This window comes from Anolis carolinensis, chromosome 5, assembly GCF_035594765.1.
Source record: "Anolis carolinensis isolate JA03-04 chromosome 5, rAnoCar3.1.pri, whole genome shotgun sequence".
In the NCBI taxonomy this organism is placed as follows: Eukaryota; Metazoa; Chordata; class Lepidosauria; order Squamata; family Dactyloidae; genus Anolis; species Anolis carolinensis.
In genome coordinates this window covers 165798398-165821453 of record NC_085845.1, presented here as the reverse complement: position 1 = coordinate 165821453, position 23056 = coordinate 165798398, and the positions used below count along the sequence as shown (strand labels likewise).

General features: G+C 37.7%; 1 protein-coding gene across 16 annotated transcripts in view; it reads left to right on the top strand.

Annotated features, from left to right (window-relative positions):
• anks1b (ankyrin repeat and sterile alpha motif domain containing 1B) overlaps positions 1-23056 on the top strand; it is a 444290-nt gene that overhangs the window by 412416 nt on the left and 8818 nt on the right. For 6 of the 16 annotated variants that reach the window (XM_062980963.1, XM_008110819.2, XM_062980968.1 and 3 more), the window contains 8 exons: positions 3098-3169; positions 9193-9321; positions 9946-10017; positions 12933-13019; positions 15311-15448; positions 18990-19157; positions 20119-20207; positions 20420-22020. In XM_062980963.1, coding sequence (XP_062837033.1) covers positions 3098-3169; positions 9193-9321; positions 9946-10017; positions 12933-13019; positions 15311-15448; positions 18990-19157; positions 20119-20207; positions 20420-20510 — 846 coding nt within the window. In that variant the 3' untranslated portion in view covers positions 20511-22020. Of the gene's footprint in view, positions 1-3097; positions 3170-9192; positions 9322-9945; positions 10018-12932; positions 13020-15310; positions 15449-18989; positions 19158-20118; positions 22021-23056 lie in introns of those variants that run through there. The other 10 variants (XR_010006295.1, XR_010006294.1, XM_062980966.1 and 7 more) reach the window with 7 other exon arrangements.

Below are 23056 nucleotides of genomic sequence, written 5' to 3'. Positions count from 1 at the left end.
GAAACAGATTGGCAGCCAGTGAGTCTATTGACATGTGGGAATTGCTCACTCCCTGGAGGCATCCCTAGTTAACAATTCAGTTGTACCCCTAGCTAAGGTTTTCAGGCATACTTCAAAGACACATTAGAATACATTAGATTAATCAAATGGGATGTAACTAAGATATGTGTAATTGGTGCACAAGCTTTGATTATACAAATTTGTCCTTCACCATCACTGGAATGTGAGCTTCTAAGTTTCAGAGTTATATCCATGAGTATACCCAAGCTGTGAATGTGCATCTTCAGTAGAATTGTAACCTCATTCAGCACAAGCTCAAAACCTATTCGCTGATCTGGCTTTTTAACTGACCAGGAGCACCTCTGTCTTGTCTGAATTTTAATTTGTTCATTCTCATTCTATCCATCAAATTATGGCAGGCACTAATTTAGAATAGAGAAAACTCTCTTGGATTGAAAAAGAGAGAATAATAGAACTGGATCTGCATACAGATGGTACAAAATGAGAAAACTTGAAATGTCTCGCAGAGAGGGACATTTTAATTATAAAAAAGTAGTATGAGGGACAAAACTGAACTCTGAGAACCTCCACAGGTTAGCTCCAGGAAGAAACAGAACTACTATGCCTTTAAGCCCCATCCCAGTAGGGCAGCCCTGAAAGATATCACCGTGGATGGTATCAGAAGTTGCTAAGAGGTCAAAAGGAACACTTTCCTCTGTCCGCTTACTAGCATAGGCCATAACCAGGCCTGAAATTCTATTGAAATGGGTCTATATCAGTTGTTCTCAGTCTGTGGGTCCCCAGATGTTTGCACTTTTAACTCCCAGAAATCCTGACAGTTGGTAAACTGGCTGGGATTTCTGGGTGGTGCAGGCCAAAACACCTGGGGACCCATAGGTTGAGAACCACTGATCTAGATAATTGTTCTCATCCAGAAAGCCCTGGAACCGGGTGGTTACTTCACACTCTTAATACCTTACCCAAAAATGGAACATTGGAAACTGGCACATAGTTGTCTAATTCTGTAAAATCTAGAGAGGGTTTTTATCAATGATCTTATAACTTCCTCCTTTAGGTATCAGGGAACTCTGTCATGTTTTTGCAAGGTATTGATGACTCCCTCTACCTACTCGCTTTTTGAATAAGACAAGAAGGCAGGCATCTAATTCATTTATTATAGCTTGTACCACTCCAAATATCCTTCCAACATATTTGGCCTGTACAAATGAAAAAGTACCCATTTTTCCTAAACAAATAAAGGCCAAAGTCACATCCACTATTAACTATGGCATCCGTGTTAGAGAACAGTTTTCTATATCTGGAATTACTGGCTATTTCTGTTTTCCATCCCTTTGTCTTCTTGCCATTTTGAAGTCTTCATATTTAGGAGGCATATAAGTGATTTGAAAAATTATCCCAAATGACTTTCCAAGGTGCTATGGCCACCACCATACTGAGAGATAGCCACTATGGAGCCTTATATTTTTGGTAAGGATTAACAGCATATTTCAGTCTTATAGTCAGCATGCTAATACTAAGTTACCAATGATCTGATTTTGTTTACATTTGAAAAACAATATAATTGATTGTGACAGTTTGTTGCCACAGTAGCTACTTGCTGTGGTACCATTTCTTAAAACTGAACCGAAGGGACATTTTTTTCTGCACTGTCTGGAGAAAAGCAACCTCAACGGCCAGTCCTTAGAATTTTAGCAGTGATCCACCTTGTCATTCAGTGTGAGGGATCCAGATTTCACAGAAGAAAACTTACAAAAATAGTGGTTTTCTTGCAGGAAGCTGTGTCTCTTTGAATACAGGCTTTATTTAGACACCAATATTAAATTCCTGCTGCTTGTCTTAACTGTTGGCTATGCTCTACATACTGTGGTTAAGCTATTGATGTATTAATTGCTAGCTACTCCAGAGATTGTACTTGCATTTCTCATTAGATCAAAGCCCTTTATTGTTGCCTGCTCAGACAAAAACGGTGGGAACAACTCTTTATGGGGCTTATTTTAGTTGTTTGGCTACTATGAGCTTTTATCTTTGATTTGTTTGTAGTGTGCAAAGGAAGAAATCTATACAAGGTGTCATGTCAGATGATATGACTTTGCTTTTCTTGTTTCTTTTGTTGCCGTTGTATAGTGAAGCTTGCTCCACAGGCTATCTTTTGTATTTCCAAGCATACAGTATGCTTCTTTTGCTAGGACGCACCAAACTGATGTTTCCAGCCCTGTCCAGCAAGTGAGCTTCAGTATGAAAGTCGGAAGCAGGATCCCTGTTGCAATTCCTTGTCACACTGGAGAGGGCTGGGATTTCAGTCTGCTGGATCCTGATTGACAGGAGAATAGATCCTCATGGCTCACAGCAACTCTATCAGTTTTTTATATTATCAAAATGCATAAGGTTTGATTACAAATCAGTTATGACTATGTAACTTTAGGTGAATTCAAAGCATTATTTTCTGATTGCCCCAGCCAGTGTGGTATTTTAAAAGTATTGATCCATCCATGGAGCCCTTCACTCTCTTTTTGTGCTCATCCCATTGAAATTTCTCGATGCTGTCCATTATCTAGGCTCAGTAGACTATAGCTAGTATCTTTCAGGTGTTATGCACAAATACCATTGACGTTAGTTCTTCTTGCTCAGCAGCAGCACTTATTTGATTATGCTCAGGCTTGTGTTTGTTTTAGCCTTCCCCCCCCCCCCCTTTATCAGTCTACACTGAAAATATTTTGAGGTATAAAATGCAAATTAATGGTTGAGGTATGATGGAAAAATGCACATTTTCATTTGCTGCCATTTTAGTACTATTTCATAATCATAGAGTGGTTTTATTATTCTGCATAGATCTCAAACTCTGAAATGCTTGAGTTGTTTTCTTCTGTAAGCTCAACATTTGTGTTGTCAGCAAATATATATGAAAGAAGGCGTTCACAGCTGCTGCCAATTTAAAATAATTTCTTCTTCTCAAATACTGCTGTCATATCTTCTAACGTCACTCTATCTAATGCTTATTCTTCCTGGGCTTGGGGATATTTGTGGCACTATATATATATATATAAGATGAGATATAGCTTTCTGTTTGTATTGGCAGTCGTCTGTCTGTGAGATTTGGACCAACCAGAATGCAGGATATCCTTACACAGCAGTCCATCAGGTTCATAATGTAAGACTTTTCAATAAATGACTACGTTGTCACTGTATTGCTGTTACATGTGCTGCCTTGGTGTTGTTAAGAATGCAGGTCCTATGCTTTTAGACTTCAAAAAGCAATGTGTAACATCCAGTACTTTCCAGGACTGTATATATGTGTTTTATACCTTTGTTTTCATAGTGTGCAATAAGCGTCTTGGTTGTGTGTAAGTGGGTGCGTTTTAAAAGTTTCAAAGTCAAAATTTTAATGGCTTCATCTTTATTTCAACGTTTGTTTTAGGTAGTGGTGTCTGTTTACCTTCAAATATAAGTGTAAATTGCAAGCATTCTGCAATTTCACTCTGATTTGTGCCTTTTTTCCTTCAGTGACAAAAAGAGACCCTGAGGAAGTTTGTACTGGAAAGATGGTGTCTTAAGAGTATGTTGCCACCTCTAAACCATCTGGTATGGCCTCCCAGGGCAGATTTGCTCTCCATTTCTGAAAGGAAGGTCTGATCTTGGGTTCGCAGAAGGAATCGCCCTTCTGCCATCAGAGTTGTGCTTCTGAAGCAAGAGCAGGCGCCAAGATAGCTTTCACAGCAATCGAAGGGCACTGCTGTCAAGGGTCTGTCGCTGCTCTCCTTTCAATAGCAGGACTTGGGAAGTTGTGTTGGCAATATGGTTGGAATGGGCAAGGCCCTGGATAGTACAAAAATCTTGCTAGCCTTGCACCACCCCAAACCAGACCAAATATTTTCATTGGGAAAAAAGTAGTATTTTAAGGGAAATCGGGAAGAAAGTAGTTGCAAACATTTCTTCTCCTTTCCACTTTGCAAATTATGGAGCATTTTGACTTTACAGTAGATTTGATTAGTTAATGTATTGACTAAATCCTTTATCACCTTTCACTTAACTAAGTATCAGAGGCTTCAAGAAACCTTGTTCATGAATATTGAACAGAAACATTGCCAGTTCTGATACTTACGTAGTAGCAGCCCTCTACTAGATATGGCACTTATAAAACTGTCCAATTCCCATACAGGTCAAGGCTGCATCCTGAATTCACCTTCTCAAACTCTTCTAGCACATTCTGTTGTGTCCTGGTGCATGTGCAAAATAGATACTTTATCCACAATTCATGTCTTCAAACTGCACTCCCTTCTCTCTCATAATACTAGCCCACCCGACAGCTGACAAGCATATAGTATGAACAAGTGAGAACCTTTCCAAGAACACTAGGTAATTGGAAGGAATGATACATACCAATTAAACTGAATCCTATACCTGTTTCTTGTAAATGAAATTGGACTACAGGTGCATTTAAATATTTTGTCAGAACAATGTCAGAAAGGGACCCATAGGAGGAATGGCCGTCACTATCATTGTCCTGATATTATAATGTCAATATTGATTTGGCTTCAAGACAGATATTCTACAGCAACCATTTCTCTGATTCTCAGTTATGCATAATTTCAGTTTCAAATAGAATTTTTGTTTTGAGTAGGTCCTGTCATATGAGCACCAAAATTGTAATTTTATCCGTTGTTAAAATTGGAGATGTGAAACTGGTAGTTTCAGATGTTTTTGAGTAGCAGCTCTTACTGTTGACTATGTTGGTGGCTGATGGCTAGGGCTGATATTTGAAAAGCTAAAAATATCTGGATGGCCATTATCACTCACTCTGAACTAAATGAAATGTGATTTCCACAAGAAATTGTACACTATACATACACCTTAATCTAGAGAGATTATATTTATAGTATTTACTTGAATCTAATGCTCACTTTTTGTGGCTAAATTACCTAGCCAAAATTAGGGTCCTCTTTAGATTCGCATAATAGGATAATCTTAGTGCTGAGCAAAAGCAAAAGAGGCAGCTGTTTCAGGAACACCTGGAGCTTCTACTTGAAGGATGTCATCTCTAATTTAATGACCATGGGCCAATGCTATGCAATCCTGGGATTTGTAGTTTGATGAGTCATCAGCACTCTTTGGTAGAAGAGCTTAAGACTTGCAAAACTGTAGCCCCCATGACTCCATAGCATTGAACCAAGGCAATTAAAGTGGATTCATTCTGCAGCATTGATGCACCCCAAGGTTTTCTTTCCCATTGCTGAAAGCTTTGATGTTCCAGCACAATTGTTGGAATTCCTGTTCAAGAAGGAATTCTAAACAGGCAGCAACTGTAATGGGAATATTACAAAAAGTGTATATTTTGCTGCTGTGCATTACATTTGCCAGCAAATAATGTTTGGTTTCAGGGTTTTGAAAATTGAAGTGCGAATTAGATTCAATTCAAGTAAATACAGGTATTTATTTTTGCAAAATGTGCAGAATGTAAAATATGTAAACTGCACCTAACTGCAGGAATCCATATTCATTTGTATTTAGGCACTTTCTGCAGAACTATGAATGGCAAGTGGGCCTGCCACGTGGCTGGCTGGATAAGGACAAGAAAACTTTTTTTTTTTGAAAATTATTATCTTGATGCATGCAAAGAGCACAGGATTGTGCTCATTGTTTGTGGTGGTTGAAAAGGGATTTACAAAAAAATTTAAGCTGTTTTCTTGACAATCCTTATTCATTTAATATTTTCTGAAGTTTGAAGTTGTTATGCTCAGCATACTTTTTTTTAAAAGCAGGCTATATTTATCTTGTTGAAAGTAACTTGAAGGGGGGCTGCTTTATAACAAGCAGATATCAGGTTTTCTGTCATCTTAAAAAATCATTGACACATTGCGCTTTCTGGTGAAAAGTGTAATTTCAGAGTATAATCACATTTCTCTGAGTGACATTAATAAGATTAAATAAAGGGGTGATTAGGGTGAAAAATGTTTCTTGTCAATTAGACTAAAATCACCCTTTCTATAAACAATATAAACTTTTGAAGGGCATAATGTGTGAAGGTTTTCTTAGACCAATTGATTTCATTATGTGCCTAAAAGTGCTTTTTCATGACATTCAGCCAGAATCACAATAATCAATTTAGGGATGGTTGGCATTTTGTGGCAGGCATGCTTACCACATATGACTGATAAAAACTGTGAAGGATGCTAAAAATGTCATGGGTAACAATCCTGTAACCATGCAGCATTGCCAGTTGCTTGACCCACAGTATAACCTTTGGTATTTGGAAACTTTCATCTTTAGTAAGTAATAAAAATGTGTGTGCAAACTAACACATCTGTTACATTAAGGGTGAAAAAAGAGTGGCAGTGCAGAAATTACTAGCTGTAGCTCCCCACAGTTTGCAGTTGCAGTAGATAGAGACTTAAGCTTGGATTAGGTTGGTTTTAACTGATAAAAATTGCTATCCAACTTCTGAAGGCCCGCATGTTCTCTCTTCCTTTACCATACACATAAAATACAGAATTGCCCAATAGAAAGCTGGATCCAGATTTAGGCAGGTGCATATGGGCTGGTAGATTTCCATACCCCCTTTTCCTTATTACTATGAGCTCTCCCACACAACCACAAAATACTTTTTACCGACATAAAAATGGCAGTTCCAAGCTGCATTTATCTACACTAGGCCTCCTTAAGGCACCGGGAGACTGGCCACAAAGCCCAGCTGGCTCAAGGCTGGGTGTGGGAAGTGCCTTCCTACCTCCCTGCATCCAGATCCTTCCCGAGTGACTCTGTGTCACTCAAGACATGATGTAGCTTTATTATTATATTTATTTATACCTTGCCTTATCTATCCTGAAGGAGACTCAAAGTGGCTTACATTAAAAGTATGACTACACAATTTAAAATATACAAATATGCAAACATTAAAACAGAATTAAACATAAGAATATTTAAAAATTCAGTTAAAATTCATTAAAACAGTCAGCCCCTCCCCTCCTACAAAGCTTTGTTGCATCCTGACTAATGCAGATTCAGGAAGTGCAGATCCTGCAACAATAGTAAGGAGGATTTTTAAAGTGTTTTTTTTAGGTGGGTGATTGGAGTGCAGGGAGGATACTACCATCCCATTTCCCCAGGCTTCCTGAGCCCAGGGAATGTGGAATGGCTGTGTGGACATGATGCTGGACCACGCATGGTGATCCAAGATGGAAGTTTTAACTGCACTGCCAAAACACCAGGAAAGAGTCTGGATGTTCCTGGAAGATTTTGGACCATAGCCAGTGTTTTTTTTTAACCCAGGGTCAAGATGGCTTAATTAGTTTACACCAGGTTAAAGTGCATTAGCCTGCATTTGTTGTATAGATGCCCTAGGCTAATGCAAGTGCAACACTACATTGGCCCTGTTGAATGGAATATCCTTGGTGAATGGGGTCTGCTCTGAACCAACAGGAAAGAGAGGTAATCTGCGAAAAAGTAGAAAGGACAGATGCCCCCATCCTCGCCAAAAACCTTTCATTCAGAAAGAACATTGAGCCAGCATAATGTAGTGGATTGGGTGTTGGATTAAAATAGGGCTTTGAGAAACTAAGGTTTGAATCTCTGCTCAGCTATTGAAAATCATTGGATGACCTTTTCAAATCACACTCTTTCAGCCTTAGAGGGAGGCACTGGTAAACTTACTCTGAATAAATCTTACCAAGAGATTCCTGTGCTAACTCTGTCAAAAGCTGGAGTTGACTTGAAGACTTATCACCAACAATTCTTGTAAGAGACCATTTCAAATATACGACATGAATTGCATTACTTTGAGCTTTGGATTGAAGACAGTAATGCTGGCACAAAGTTGTTTCCACTTGTCTCATTTTCTGCAATCCTGCTTCAGTTTTCACGTTGGAAGGCTACTATGTTTCAGTGCCTTTCCGCTTATCTTGTGCTTGTCTCTGTAGATATGTACAAACCCATGTCTTGTCTTTACTGTGTGGCCCATGGAAATGGGTGTACGAGATTTGTCTTGTTTGCTCTGTCCAAGATGGGGATATAAATTGTGCTTTCTTTGGCTGAATTTTGATCATATACTTTCAACAGTAATTAAAATTTTCAATAGCTCTGTGTTACCTTTTTGCTTGGTTTTACTAAACAAAAGTTTACTATGGTTTTAACAATTTCTTGAAAAACAGTAAGGAAAATTAGCAATTTCAACTGGAACTAAACATTGAAACAGGAGAGGAGGTCAAATTGACCAATTTGTAGTGCTAATTTTGAAATTTGATGTAGCACATAGCTTTTGAAGGTTAACTATCCAAATACAATTGGTGTTTCATAAGTTTAAATATCTCCTCCTTCCTCCTTATAAGGAAATTCAAACATCACTGCTGACAGTTTAAGTTGACAGACTTATACTCGGCTCCCAATTATGTTTATGCTGAGTTCAGTCCCATTAAACTCATTGGGATTTATACTAACCCAATTATTCACAGGATAGCTTAAGGTGCAATCCTAATCAACTTTTCTTGGGAGAAAGTCTCATGAGAGAATATAAAATTCATTTCAAAGTAAAAAAAAAAATACAGTAGTTGCCTTTCATGGTTCTGTATATGTTTAAGTAATGGGGATTTCCTCTAAAGCATGCATGCGTATTGTCAGGCTGCTAGTTTAGTTTAATTTCCCTCATTTAGGCCTGTTATCTGAATTTTCTGGAGGGGCTTCTGCAAAGTAGTGTCTAAGCCAGGGATGGCATGGGTTTATGCCAGAGTAATAAGTTAATAGATTTTTTCCAAATTAGGTGCAACGGGTACTTGTTTTTATACTAGACCAGTGGTTCCCAACCTTTGGTCCTCCAGGTGTTTTGGACTTCAACTCCCACAATTCCTAACAGCTGGTAAGCTGGCTGGGATTTCTGGGAGTTGAAGTCCAAAACAGCTGGAGGGTCGAAGTTTGCCCATGCCTGGTCTAAGCTGTACTTCCATTTAAACTATGTTTGACTAGACATTTTGCTCCTTGCAAGAAAATTCAGATAAAAGTTATGGTGTATTAAGAAATACTGTCCACATGGTATTTTGGTTATTTTATCCTTCAGAGTGGTGCATTAATTAAATAACCCTCTGAATAATGTATAACTAATATAAATTGGGTATATTCATAGACGGGTATTTTAAAAGTCAATTTCTCTCAAGTTTACTTTGTATTTGGACTATCTCTGATTTTCAGACTGGAGACTGGGGTGAACCATCGATTACCTTACGGCCTCCAAATGAAGCTACAGCATCAACGCCAGTACAGTACTGGCAGCATCACCCAGAGAAACTCATCTTCCAGTCATGTGATTATAAAGCATTTGTAAGTGTGCCAAACTTGTTACATATTTGTAACTGCCCAACAGAATTTTAGCCACTTTATTCTGCATTCATATGTTCTATTCCCGGTAGATAACTTGACTTATGCCTAGCTGCATAGCAGAGGCACCAAGAAACCGCATTATTGAATTCAAGAAGATGTATAAAGCAAGAGTGTCCTTCATGCATACTGTTGTACGATGTGCATCAGGTACTGATGCCCATTGTGCATAGATGTGCATTACAGACAGTGCACATCACAGATCATTGCTCATGATGCACATCATGCCCTGATGCACATCAGGTGCTTTGCCAGCTCTGTTATCCAGCAATACAATAGGAGCCCACTACTGGATATGGATATTACGTAACTGCACAATTCTAATTCCTAGAGACATACATCCGCTTACATTGGGCCCCGATAGAATTCTGGTGGACCATTGAATTATTTGCTTATAGTGTTAGTAGTTCCTGTATAGAACATGTAATAATACTTTCAATTTGAATATTATTAGAAGTTCACATCAAAAAGAAGGAAAAATGCAAATGTTCCAAGTCATAGATATTTAGTTGACTTTGAAGATTGAATTATTACTACAGAAAACAAATTCCTTGATTCTTCTTTAAGTATTTAGGTTCTATGCTGGTAAAAGAGTTAAGAGGTACAGAATCAACGCAGGATGCCTGTGCAAAAATGAGGGTGAGTAAAACAATTACTTTTTCTCTATCACTCTAATAGTCATGATTGCCATTTTCAACTATATTAAATCAGGAGCAGGTGGGGTAGGCAACGACCTGAATCAGGAGAAGCTAAAACGTAGTATTACAAGATTTGGAATGTATAAACATCTCAATACTTGAGTGAGGGAGCTAAAGTGGATGATAGGGTGACTTGGAGGCTATTCATAGGGTTGCCATAAGTCAAAGTCAATTTGATGGGCATTAATAAATGAAAAACAAAGTAGATGTCACTTCTCCATTAAATTCTGTAAACATCAACTCAATGGCAGCATATGCCTTCTGCTTTTCTGGATGACAAAGAGCATCCCTAAGATGAAGGCATGAATAGCACCCAGTGGCTATTCTGGCTAATGGTTTCCTGATGAAATATTCTCTGGCTGCTGTATGACTTGACAGTAACCAATGACAATAACAATCCTAATATGTTAGTTTTTCATAAAGTATGCATGCTGATAAATGGTAAATGTTCAAATCATGTTTAAGATGCAGAAAAATTCTTCAGATATCTCTAGAAAGTGCAACCTTTCACTCAGAAACCATAGTGTTGGCTGTAACAACCTTACCTCCCTTTGCTGGCACCAAAAAAGCAGAGACTGGAACTGCCGTGAATTGTTAATGAATTTGCTTAGCAAGCCATCTTAAATTTTCAATATGTAACTAAGTTCCTAGGACACTTTAACATCAATGTCTCTGTTTCAGTGCAAATTGAAACTGCAAAATTAATTTATGGACATTCTTCCAGCTATCTCCCTCCCATCTCCAAACCCAATACTTTCCAAGTGCTAGTACTATCATCTTGCAATGTCAGATGAAACACATCAGCTGATGCTTAAAACCAGCCAGATTCACAGTTTGTGTTATAAAACGAATGTTGGTTTTGATCATAAGTAACAAAATCAGCTGCCACAGGTAAAGATAAGAAGATATAGGCATGGAGAGATGTCTATTGAAGGATGGTGTCTGATCATGTAATTGTCACTTGCACATTATATTGCGGAACCTCTCAACATAAGGACATTTGGAGCCTCTTTGGAGGCTCCAAAGAGAGCCTCCAAACCTTCTCGATAAGCTTTTCATGGCTCAGCTACCTTCAGAGGGAAAGGAGTAACAGGAAATTCCCTTAGGAGCTGAGGCAGTACTGCATATATGTCTTGTAATGTGGCTTAGAGCTGCAGGGGGAGGCAAGCAGAACTGCTCTTGCTGGCCCTCCCCTATCCCTCATGGCAAGGTCCTGCAAAACAGAAGACTCTGCTATGGGGAGTTCTGAAGCTTGGCCAGTTTTCTAAATTGCAGAAAACATTCCCCTTCTGGAGACCTGCCTGAGGCAGTTTCAGTGAGCAAGCCTTACTTGTCCCCTTAAGCAATTCTAATTGTATGAGGCTGGATTGCCTTGAAGTAGATTGTCGCTAAAATGCACACCGATGAGCATACAAACTCACAGTGCTCATTACTGCAATTGCCTTTGTTTGTAGTTCACATGCACATACGCTTTTGGAAATAAATAGTACTGTTGGAAGAATATACTACTTATAATTTATTTTATCCAGTTTCTATATTTAGGGAAATACAAATAAGAGATTGATATGTGGTGCTGCTTTTTTACAATTACATAAAAATACTTGAACCACTCAGGCTGACTCTTAACAAAAGGTGATCTCAAAAGATGTTCATTACATATGTCAAACGTAACCTCAGTCTCTCTCATTACAAAATCTGGATGTCCTTTCTTGGTCCTCAAGCGAACAGGAAAACTCCTGATACTCAATGCTTTCATTTACTATTCTATCTAAAGCAAAGCTTTTGAAAATACATGAAGAATTTTATTGTAGCAATAAATGGGAAGCTGACTGATCTTTTTATGAAGTTATATTATCCTATTGGTACATTCACTTTGTTTTAATATGCTTTTGATGTACTTGCACAATGCAGAATAAAAATCATGGCTAAAGCGAATGCAGGCGTCCACAAATTATAAGCACAGCCCATCAGTTTCTTCATTTAAACTATTCATCCTTGAATTGGGTGAGCTCTTTCTACTTCCCACTTTTAGTCTGTAACAGAGCATGTGTTTGGTCCAGGCACACATTCTGCACCTCTATTCTATGTACTAAGTGGTTGTAGATCTTTTAGGATTACAGTGACAAATGTACCTTTGAAGATATGTAAAACACATTTTTCAGGTTATATATTTGTGAATTATTGTGTCAAATATCATAAATATTAATAAGATGCAGTTAGGAAAGAAACCTAGTCATGCACATTGGGCTTATATTTATCTAATATCAGACTCAGATTTCCTTTGATATGTTGCTTCCAGTAATATTATCTGGCTGTTCCATGCTCTCGCTCCTTCTCTCAGCAAAAAGAACAAACCAAACTACCTAAAGAAGTGCAGGAAATATATTTAGGTAAAGTTGTATTGGGCAGGCAGTCAAATGTTACAAATTGTAGCTCTAGAACGATCAAAGTTACTTTTCTGCTTCTAATGGATTTGGATTGCCTGTGTTTCACTGCCTTTTGTTCCTTATCCTCACATGGCCAAGAGGCAGAGTGGCCTTTGCTTCCTTTGATGCCCTCCAGTCCACACCATCTTAACTGAAAATGTCTGAGATAAAATGTGGGCCTGCCTCTTTTGCTTATCCTATCTGATTTTAATGTCTTTGCCAGATGAGGAAGCTAATGAATCTTGGAATACTTGCATTTTGTGCATTGTGCGTTATAGTTGGCCCAAGGTATCACTTTTTTGTTTTTACTTAAATACATGTTTTATTTATCCTGGCAGTATATAGTTAGATTTTTTGAAGTAAATTACCAATATTAACGCATATAAGTAAGTACATCTTAGCATTCAATACACCACTTTTTTAATTTCAGAAGTCTACAGAACAAATGAAGAAAGTCCCTACCATTGTTTTATCAGTCTCCTATAAGGGAGTAAAATTTATTGATGCAACAAATAAGGTAGGTATTATTTGATCTATGGGTTAACATTCATAGAAGGGGTAGCTATAATGTTCGTCCCATTTACCAGCATGGAAAGGAGTAGCTGTTGTCAGTGTCCACACAAAATTTCCCTGGAGCTGGTACAATTTTGTGAAGTCCTTCTTCCCACCTGCACCTTGATATATCTGGTACAACCAAATGTACAGCACTTCAGTTCCTCTAAATCAGGCATGGGCAAACTTCGGCCCTCCAGGTGTTTTGGACTTTAACTCCCACAATTCGTAACAGCCGGTAGGCTGTTAGGAATTGTGGAAGTTGAAGCTCAAAACACCTGGAGGGCCGAAGTTTGCCCATGCCTGCTCTAAATGCTATGAACTTTAATAAGGCTTCTCATTGGGCTTTATGCATTGAATGTTCTTGCCCAGTTGCTTTGTGTGAAAACTGTAGCCCTATGAAATAGCTCTAAATGATAGAAATGTGCAATTTCTTTCTGCTTTATATAGTGAAAATTACCCAGGTGAGTACCATAGTTCTGTGATCTCAAGCTTTCATCCTTTTATTTTTCCCTTGAGATTTGTAATTGGATAAATAATAATGAACTAAACACACCCGGCACATACACAAATCCACTAAGTAAACATGGCTTATTCACTTGAGAGATTTCAAATTCTAGCAGACCTTTCAGTGAACCAGAACTGAGTTTTAAATGTACATTAAAAACCATGAATCCCACTGAGTTTTAAAACCATCACTAGGTTAAGTGCAAGAATTCCTTTTACTCTCTGTGCTGTCCAAGAATCAGAGACATCTCGTTCTGAAAATCTGATTTTTTTTTCCCATTAAAAGCAGCATTAACACAGCCTGCAAGCTATGGCAATATTTTTACTTTGATTTGTGGGAAACTGAATTCCTGCTTTTTTGTCTCATTGCAAATCTGATAATCTACATTATTTAGTCCAACAGCACTGAAACTAAGAATAAAACAAAGGGATTGCATAAAATTAAATGAGTATTAAACATCACTTAAAGATCTGTACAAACTTGTGCTCATTAAGGCATAGTCATTAATTTGATTGTGGTTCTCTGTAGGGGGTGCTTTCTGCAGAAATAATAGTTTCAAAAATGCTCCATCACTTTTAGATAAGAGAATTTAATAGTAAAATATTACAATCGCTTTTAGTTAATTTCTTTTGCTATAAAAACAGTTTGCAGATTTGAATCATGAGAGTTTTGAATGCGTATTATTTTAAAAGACAGCTAAATTAGTATTCAATTGAGGTCTCACAATCAACTTGTCTTGAGCAAACAGATTAATGATGGCACATGGAAGGCTGGGGGCACAGATTGACAAAAGTCCGGATTCAGAAAACAAGCTTTCATCACACAATTAACAATATTAGCTGAAAACATATGCCTCAGTCTTGGAGCACTCGTGCACGGTGCACAAGTAGGAATGTATGGATTATGGAAATAATTATTCTTACCAGATATATATAATAAGCAAAACAAATACATACTGGTGACTTCAATCTGAAGCATCATTTAGAGACGATAGATGCAATAAGGGTATACATTCTTTCTGTTAAATTTTATAAGTAGTGTTTCTTATCCATTATGACACATTTCATTTCTCCAAATTTCTATAGCAGAAAACAGACTGTAGTTTATAATACATTCAACATTAAAGCACTCATCATTGAACATGCCAACATCATATGCTCCATGATTGTATTATCTGCATTACTTCGCCAACAGTTAGTTGAAATAGGCAGATTCTTTTTTTAAAAAATGTGTGCCACCAAAAACATCCATTTTTGATGGACATAACATAGTTTTTTGGTCTAAACTGATAGCTAGAACAGTTTTTCATTGATTGATCTGTACTAGACAATTCTTTGTTCCATTCAACTCTAATTTACCGTAATTAACATCAAATATAGTGCTTTAGAAATTAGATTTGTTGGTTTCAACTTCTTTGAGGATATGATTCATGTTTCCAACATGGCAGGGATGCTTAAGGCAGTCAGAGCTGATGGCCCATACAAAACCATAGTTGTAAATGTTGCCACAGTATATGTACAGGTAACTGATAAACTGATAAAAAATTATTGGTGTTGACCAGTCAGTTGATTCAAACTACAGACCCACTGTCAATCTGTTTCTTCCATAAACTATCTTTCAGTTATTCGTATAAATCAGAAGATAAAAATTGCCTTCTGAAAATGTTCATACGTACTTTCAAACTGTCTAGACAACTGAGAAGCTGTCTCTCCCATTTCTACTGTGATTAAGTATATCTTCATTTTCAGAATATTATTGCTGAACATGAGATTCGTAATATTTCCTGTGCTGCACAAGACCCTGAAGACCTCTCTACTTTTGCTTACATCACAAAAGACTTGAAGACAAATCATCACTACTGCCATGTGTTCACAGCCTTTGATGTGGTTGGTTTAAGTCGTTTTCTACTTGATCTCTTAAATGTTTGCAGTTTTGAAATATTAGAAATCATAATAAGTATGTCCAAATTTAATTTCCATGGTACAGCAGAGTTCCGGTTATCCGACTTCGGCTTACTCGACATTCCGTATTATCCGAGGCACCGCCAGGGGCTTGGCAAGGAGGGAAGGGACTTTTGCACACCATGCATGGAGGAGCATGGAGGAGCCCTTCCAGGGGGTGCAAAGGAAGAGGCCAAACACGAGAGGCGCCCTCTGAGCAACTTTTGAAATTGAGGCCGCGGGAAGGTGCCTCGAGGCAGGCAGGCTCTGAAAGAAGTTTAAATGGGCGTTTTATTTTCCCTGCACCTTGCTGACTTACCTTTGAGGAGCTCGGAGGCTCCCCCCAGCAGCTCCGAGGCAGCGGACGGCGGGGCAGGCTCCATGTAGAAGAGGGCCCAGAGCTTGTGGGGAGGAGTGGCAGGAAGCTGCCGCTGACACGCTCATGGCTGCTTCTACCACTGAGTCTGCCTCCCCCTCCTCCGTGCCTCCTCCTTTGCATCTTCCTGAGGCAGCCCGAGGAAAAGGGAAAGTCCTCCTCCCTCTCCCTCTCTCGAGCTCCCTCCAACTCAGCAGCACTCCCTTCCGTTGCAGCAAGGGAGGAAGTGTCCCTTCCCTTCCTGTCATGCCCTGGGCTTCCTCCGTTGCAGCTAGGAAGCCCAGGGCTGGGCACGGAGAGAAACGTCCCTTCCCTCCCTGTCATGCAAATGGCTTGGAGTGTGGAGAGGCTTGGATAATAGGGCCTCCCTATTATCCAATAGTTCCGGTTATCTGTCATTCGGCCCACCCCTTTATGACGGATAACTGGAACTCTACTGTATGTGGAAATGATTTAGAATTTGAAAAGACAATTAGTGGGTCAAGTAATTACATTTGTGTGCGTGTGTATGATTTCAGCTGTGATGAAGACTCTCCAGGATTGGTACTAGAACAGTATAGTATAGTGGTCAGCATGCTAAATTTAGTTCCTGTTCATGTAGGAAATCTCAAGTATTCACATACCATTTACTTCAGATTAAATGTACTATTACTGCATTTTAAATTTAAAATAACAAAACTGATATTTGCTTGCAGATTTTCCATATAAGAACACAAAAATGCATCTTGCTAGATCAGACTCATAAGTTGTCTGTTTCTGTGTTGTCACAGTGAGCAACCTATGGGAAGTTTGCAAGTAGGAGTCGCGTCCAAAGCACTCTCGCAGCATATTTCTTTTGATATACGGATACTACTACATCATTAGCATGACTAGCAGCTATTGATTGCTTTATGCTGAATGAATTTGTCTAGTCCCACGTTTGCAGCCACCATATCCTCTGGTAGTGGACTCCTGTATATCTATGTATTGTACAAAAGACTGCATTTTTGGTCCTCAGTCATGCTGTAACAGATGTTTTCTATATTGCATCATAAGTATGCTCGATATAGAGGTAACACACATTTCGAATTATGCCTTAAGAAAAAAAAAACTTGAATAACCTTTTCTATTATTATACTCTTAACTTGTTCTTAAGCCAATCAAAACCCAAATGAACTTGTTTGTCCCAATTAGTATAGGCCTTTTGAACCAGTGTTACATTTATAAGTGTTGATTTAACTAATTCCAATTTATTCCATGGATACATTTTAGTTACGATTTTGGCCAAATAAATTATTTTTAACACAAAAAAATGAAACATCAAGCTTTTAACAGATCAATTTTGCACAGAGGTTACTGTTGCTAATAAAGTCTTCAGGGTACCCCATTGTCATTTATAATAGTAGGAATTTGAATTTTCTGGCATACCTGTTTTGAGAATTCAGATGTATGCCTCCAAGCTTTAAAAATCCTACTTCCGTCATGATTACATCATCCCTGTAGCTCACATATGAGAAAAACAATGTGTCATATAAAATGTCACACTAAACTTTTCCTGTACAGACACGGTCAGCATATATGTATAAAGGTATGCAGATGGTTAATTTTCCAAAGAATGTACTGTAAATTCCACTTCAAACACCAAATATGTTTTTCAAATGCAAATTAGATAGAAGAGAGAAAATGTCAAGGGTATTTCCACATGGCTTGTGCTATTACAGAACATGGAAACTTGGATTGAAGAAAAACACAGCTATGTTTTATCATGTTGAAATCATGAGAACAGGCAAAATAAAATGTAAGTTATGAGATATTTCAAAAGATTATTTTGAGCATTCCTTATGTTTTCTTATGGGTAGTACAAAAACAAAGACAAATGATTAAAAGGCAACCAAGCTGCAACTTTTTAGTTATTCCAGTATTCAGTAGCAATAAACCAAAGCTATTTATTTTCGCTTCATCTTAAGAGTAACTATTAAGGCAACAGGAAAAAAGCAATGAAAATATAACACATGATCAATGATAACTCAACCTGTGTTGGTACACCATTCAAGACAGAGACCATACTGACTATTCTGACTTCTGAAATAACTTGTTAAAGCAAAACAAGATAAATTAGTTGTTTTACAGCAGGCAGTTAACTGACTGCCACAGGTCCCAGTTTTCTAGTGATATATGATTTCCCTATTTACATCAGTTGACTTAACCATGAGCTAAAGTATTTTCCAAAATATTGGCACACACAAGAATATGTTCAGTGTTCAATATAAAGCTGATTACAGATTTTAGACAAATCATGCCAACTAAGCAAGTCAACAATAAATCCTTGCACAAGAAGTTATATCACATTTACTTGAGCTTTTTGATTAAATTACATTGACATAATTGGGGTACACATTATATTCAATGGCACATTTGAATTGCACACAGAAACCCACCTGTGTTCAAAGGGACCCAGAGCCATCCAGGCTTGGGATGGGGGGGGGGGGGGGGCAAAGAGGCTGTTCTCTGTGATGTTGGCAGCCTCAGAACTGGCTGGTGACCCATTCATTCTTGCTGCTTAGGCACAGATCCTGCCCCCTTCCACGGTCCAGTCCCATGTGGTTCCCAACTAGCCTAATTCACGGTTTTGAAGGCCTCGTGAACTAGGCCAGTTGGCAATTGCACGAGGGCAGCAAACTTACCAGCCTCTGTCTGATGGAGGAGTATGGCTTTCAAAATGGCCTCATTCATGCTGCCTGCCCTCCTGATGTGCTAAGCCTGTGCTGTTGAACACATTTTTTTGTGATGTGGACATTACATTCAGTGGTGCATCATACTCGAGTAAATGCAGTACATCTTTTTGCAGAATTTGGGCATTTTTTCTGTCCCATGCCTATTTCATGATGGCAGACTTCATGCAGAGTAATTGGTGATGTTTACACTTTAGTAGACACATTGTGTGTATGTTTGTGTGTGAGAGAGATATAGACTATATTAGTAATTAATTATTAATAGCAGCAAATGATGCATTAGAAGTTACTTCTGTAGCCCTTTCCAGAAACAACGCTGACTTGTATGTAGAATTTTTGTTTTTGTTTTTTAATTATGTTAGACAGATTACATTTAAGATTGTAATTTTTTCTATTACAGAATTTAGCCTATGAAATAATTCTCACATTGGGACAGGCGTTTGAGGTAGCCTATCAGCTTGCACTTCAAGCACGAAAAGGAGGACATTCTTCAACCCTTCCAGAAAGCTTTGATAATAAGCCTACCAAACCTATTCCCAAACCACGTGTTAGCATTCGAAAATCTGTGGTGAGTAAGACATGTACAGTTGGGTGTACAGAAGAGGTCTGATGCTACTGGCATCTTGAGGCAGATTTATGGTTGAGGCTGCTGGCATACTGTGCTTCCATAGCTGTGTTCCCATTAACAGCAGCATCTGGAGAAAAATGTTGGTGAAATAATGTTCTAAGCTATGAGATTTTTGTCTGCTTTCCTTGCAGAACTTTACAAAAAGCGGAACTGCTAGCATAGTTTACCAATAGGCCCAATTTATACTGCATTGCAAAGAAGGAAGGCCCGTGAGATAGGGCAAGATGTGTGGAAATTTGGTATTGGCTACATTTTACAAGTCAGAACCTTTTAAGACATTCAAGGATACAGGCCTAGCCATCTTAGAGCTTGGTACATTAACTGTAACAAGATCAGTATTCCATATATGCAATACAAGTTATGAGTTCTGTGGATGTAGTGCTTCTTCCAAGCTGCTAAGAATGTACACATCCTTATTTTTTTTTTAAGTTCACAGCTGAATTTCATTGGTTAGAATTAACCTGTCCTTGTTAAACATGAAGTGTATGATTAGTGATTACTTGATAAAGCTATAAATATACACATTCAGACCAGTAAAGAAGACAATGTGAGAAAGTGATCCTTGCAACTTGACCTTCAAGTCCTTAAGCATAAAATCCTTGTTATTGGGAATGCAAATGTCAAAGGGATGTTTTCCATTACATGCTCATAACTTCAGATTTAATTTAGACACATCTTGCTTTACTAGCCCAGTTCTAGGAGGGAGTGAAAATAATGAATCAATGTCCCCTTGGATTATCATAATAAAACAGAATATAGGCTATAGCCCCGGGAAAGCAATACATGGTACATGCTGTGTAGATAATGATGTGCCACTGTGACCCACTTTTGGGGACTTTTTAAAATGTTCAGTACCGGAGTAGATAAAGCACTGTTGTATTTCTTTTTATTTGTTTCAAAGCAGATAGATCCCACTGAACAAAAGACTCTTGCCAACCTACCATGGATTGTAGAACCAGGACAAGAAGCCAAAAGAGGAATTAATACCAAGTATGAAACCACAATTTTCTGATAGTGAACTGTCCTCTAGTTCTTGTTGTGCCTTGCACTCAAAGCAGTCATAGCACAGCCTTTCCTTGACGGCAACTCTTCAGTCTAGTAGGGGGGAAGACTGCACTATATGAGTGGCCTTGAAACTAGCAAAAACATAAAAGTGGGGGGGAAAGGCTGCTGGTCATTTCTGATGATTGTTCTTCCTGCAGCATTGACAGAAGAATGACATGGGACGAAGACATTTCAATTACAGCCCACAAGAGGAGTGGGAGATTGTTTTCACGCAAGCACTTCTCTTAGGACTTTGCCACAGTGCTTTCTTTGATTTCGTATTTTAATGTTCTACTTTTACAAAGGTCTCTAACATTAATGCTGCTCAGTAATACAACAATTCAGTTGTGGTTGCGTTTTTTAAAAAAAATCTCAAACATGACCATTTTTAAGCTGAAACAGATTCAAATTATTTAACACAAGATGTTTATGGGACCATGGGAGTCCTATACAAAATAATTAATTCTACTGCTTAATATCTTTTAAACAATTAGTAAGAGCAAAACATTAGCTTCCCTGGTTTGTTTTTTGCTAGTTTTATGTAATTGTCATGCCATTTAATCCTTTAGAGAAATGAGAACTGTATAGCCGTGTTACAAAGAATCAGAGTTTTATGAATGGCTTAAAAAGAGGACTAATAATGCATGAAAAGGCACCTTGCATTGAATATTTTTGTGGGATAGAGGAAAATTATAAGTATGAATATTTATGATAAAGAAAGTCAGTAATTATGAAGAGAGTTTGGATTTATTTTAAAGTTAAATTACTGCTACTGTTCCATGTGCCAGAGCAGGAACAGTGGGGTCATCAATACACTGGATGGTTCACTTTGTAGGAGGAGTACGACAGAAGCCACCAGTGCTTGCACTACAGATACAACTGTACACAGTTTTTCAAGCAACTATAGCCATGAGTTTGAGTTTTTAAGAATCAGAAAGATGGTTTTAATCAAAACTAGGAATTTTATCAAATTTTCTGCCTCAGAAAGCTGATTTTCATGAAAAAGTACAACTCAAAAAGATTTTTCCTAAATAAACTTTTAAAAAATTCCAAAGTAATAAATTCTTTCCACAAAACAACCTGTTGAGCATTGGCTTGACATTTGACTTAATACAATTTGCTTACAATTTTCTTTGAAGTATTTTAATTTTGTAATGTCTTTGTGGAGTATTTGTATGATAACATTATGTATATTTCAGTGGAACTGAATGAATTATGAAGTAAAAAATATCAATCATAGGCAAAAAAATACATTTTAATGTATATTCTATCCAGTCAAATTGTGAGTCATTTTGAACTTCATTATAGAGATATTGATGAATAGTGTGGTTGACTTAATGTTTTTTATTATTCTTTCATATTTAACTGAAGGGATTTCAGTTACACTCAACCTGGATTTTTAACAAAATTGATAATGAAACTTGATTTAAAATTGAAAATTGTATATGATTTAGTTGAACCTAATCATAGCGCTGAATGACAAAAAACACCTTTTAATACAGTATTCAATTTACTTGAAACGATCAGCTCCTTGTACATATTTTGCCTATTCATTGTTGATATGTATGTAGTAGGCTGAAAGAAAACACTGAAAATATAGTACCAAAAGGAATATTGTATAGGAGAAAAGTAAATAGTAGCCTCACTGCAACAAATACTTCTATGTAAATATGCTTGGGCTTCCAGTTATAAATTTTGTAATTTTGTCATTATTTATATCCTATGAAAGCACACAAAATAAATTGAAGTTGTACAGTCACTATTGGCTTCTATTGAACACTAGGCTGTTTGGAAATGATAATGAACGCAATTAAGCATGGAACATATAATGTGAACCATTTAATTAGTCAATGGTTTGTCAATCTCACATATAATGATCCTAATGCAATGAAGAATCCTGTAACATCTTAAATGCTAACAAGTTTTATTTGGTAGAAGCTTTGATAGATTGCAGCCCACTTCACCAGATGCATCAGGCTGTTGGCAACTGACTGGCTGCTGAAGAAGTGACTTTTAATGGAATTGCAGTACTTTTTCCATTATGTACTTTTAATATTGCCATAATATAACAATCTGTTTAATTGTATGTAATTGTAGGCTGCAATTCAAAAACCTGTTAGTATTTAAGATGTCACAAGACTTTGTTGATTTTATTACTACAATCTAACATGGCTGTCTCCTCCATTAAATAATAAGACTGATGTTGGCCAAAGGCAACAACTTGAAACAATTAGCTCAGTGTTATCAGATGATACATAGTTATATGTTGCATCTTCACTATAACACAGAAGGGACATGTGAGAAGCTTCCCACAAGGATGGTAAAAACATCAAAACATCCGGGCGTCCCCTGGGCAACATCCTTGCAGATGGCTAATTCTCTCACACCAGAAGGGATCTGCAGTTTTTCAAGTCACTGCTGACAGGGAAAAAAATAATAACACAAATTGAAGTACAATATACATCTCCAAATATTGATTTTTCAATTTGTGTAACATACACCATTTCAATATGCCACTGTTTAGAAGTATGAGACAGAAATAGTATCATGCACATGGACGGAGGCATGCACAAGGGAGTGATAGTGGATCTTTTTAGGGAGATGACTTTTCAGTGGCTTAAGGGAGATGGAGGACCAAAGTCACAGGCAAGGACATGTTGCAATATGAAGAGCTAAAGTCATGAGAAGCTTTTGAAATCAAGAAGAATGAATTTGTGCGATATCTAAATGCAAGTAAGAAAATTGGTATAGACATTTGTAAAAGTAGTCCAGGCTTTGTGTCTGTATAGCAGGGT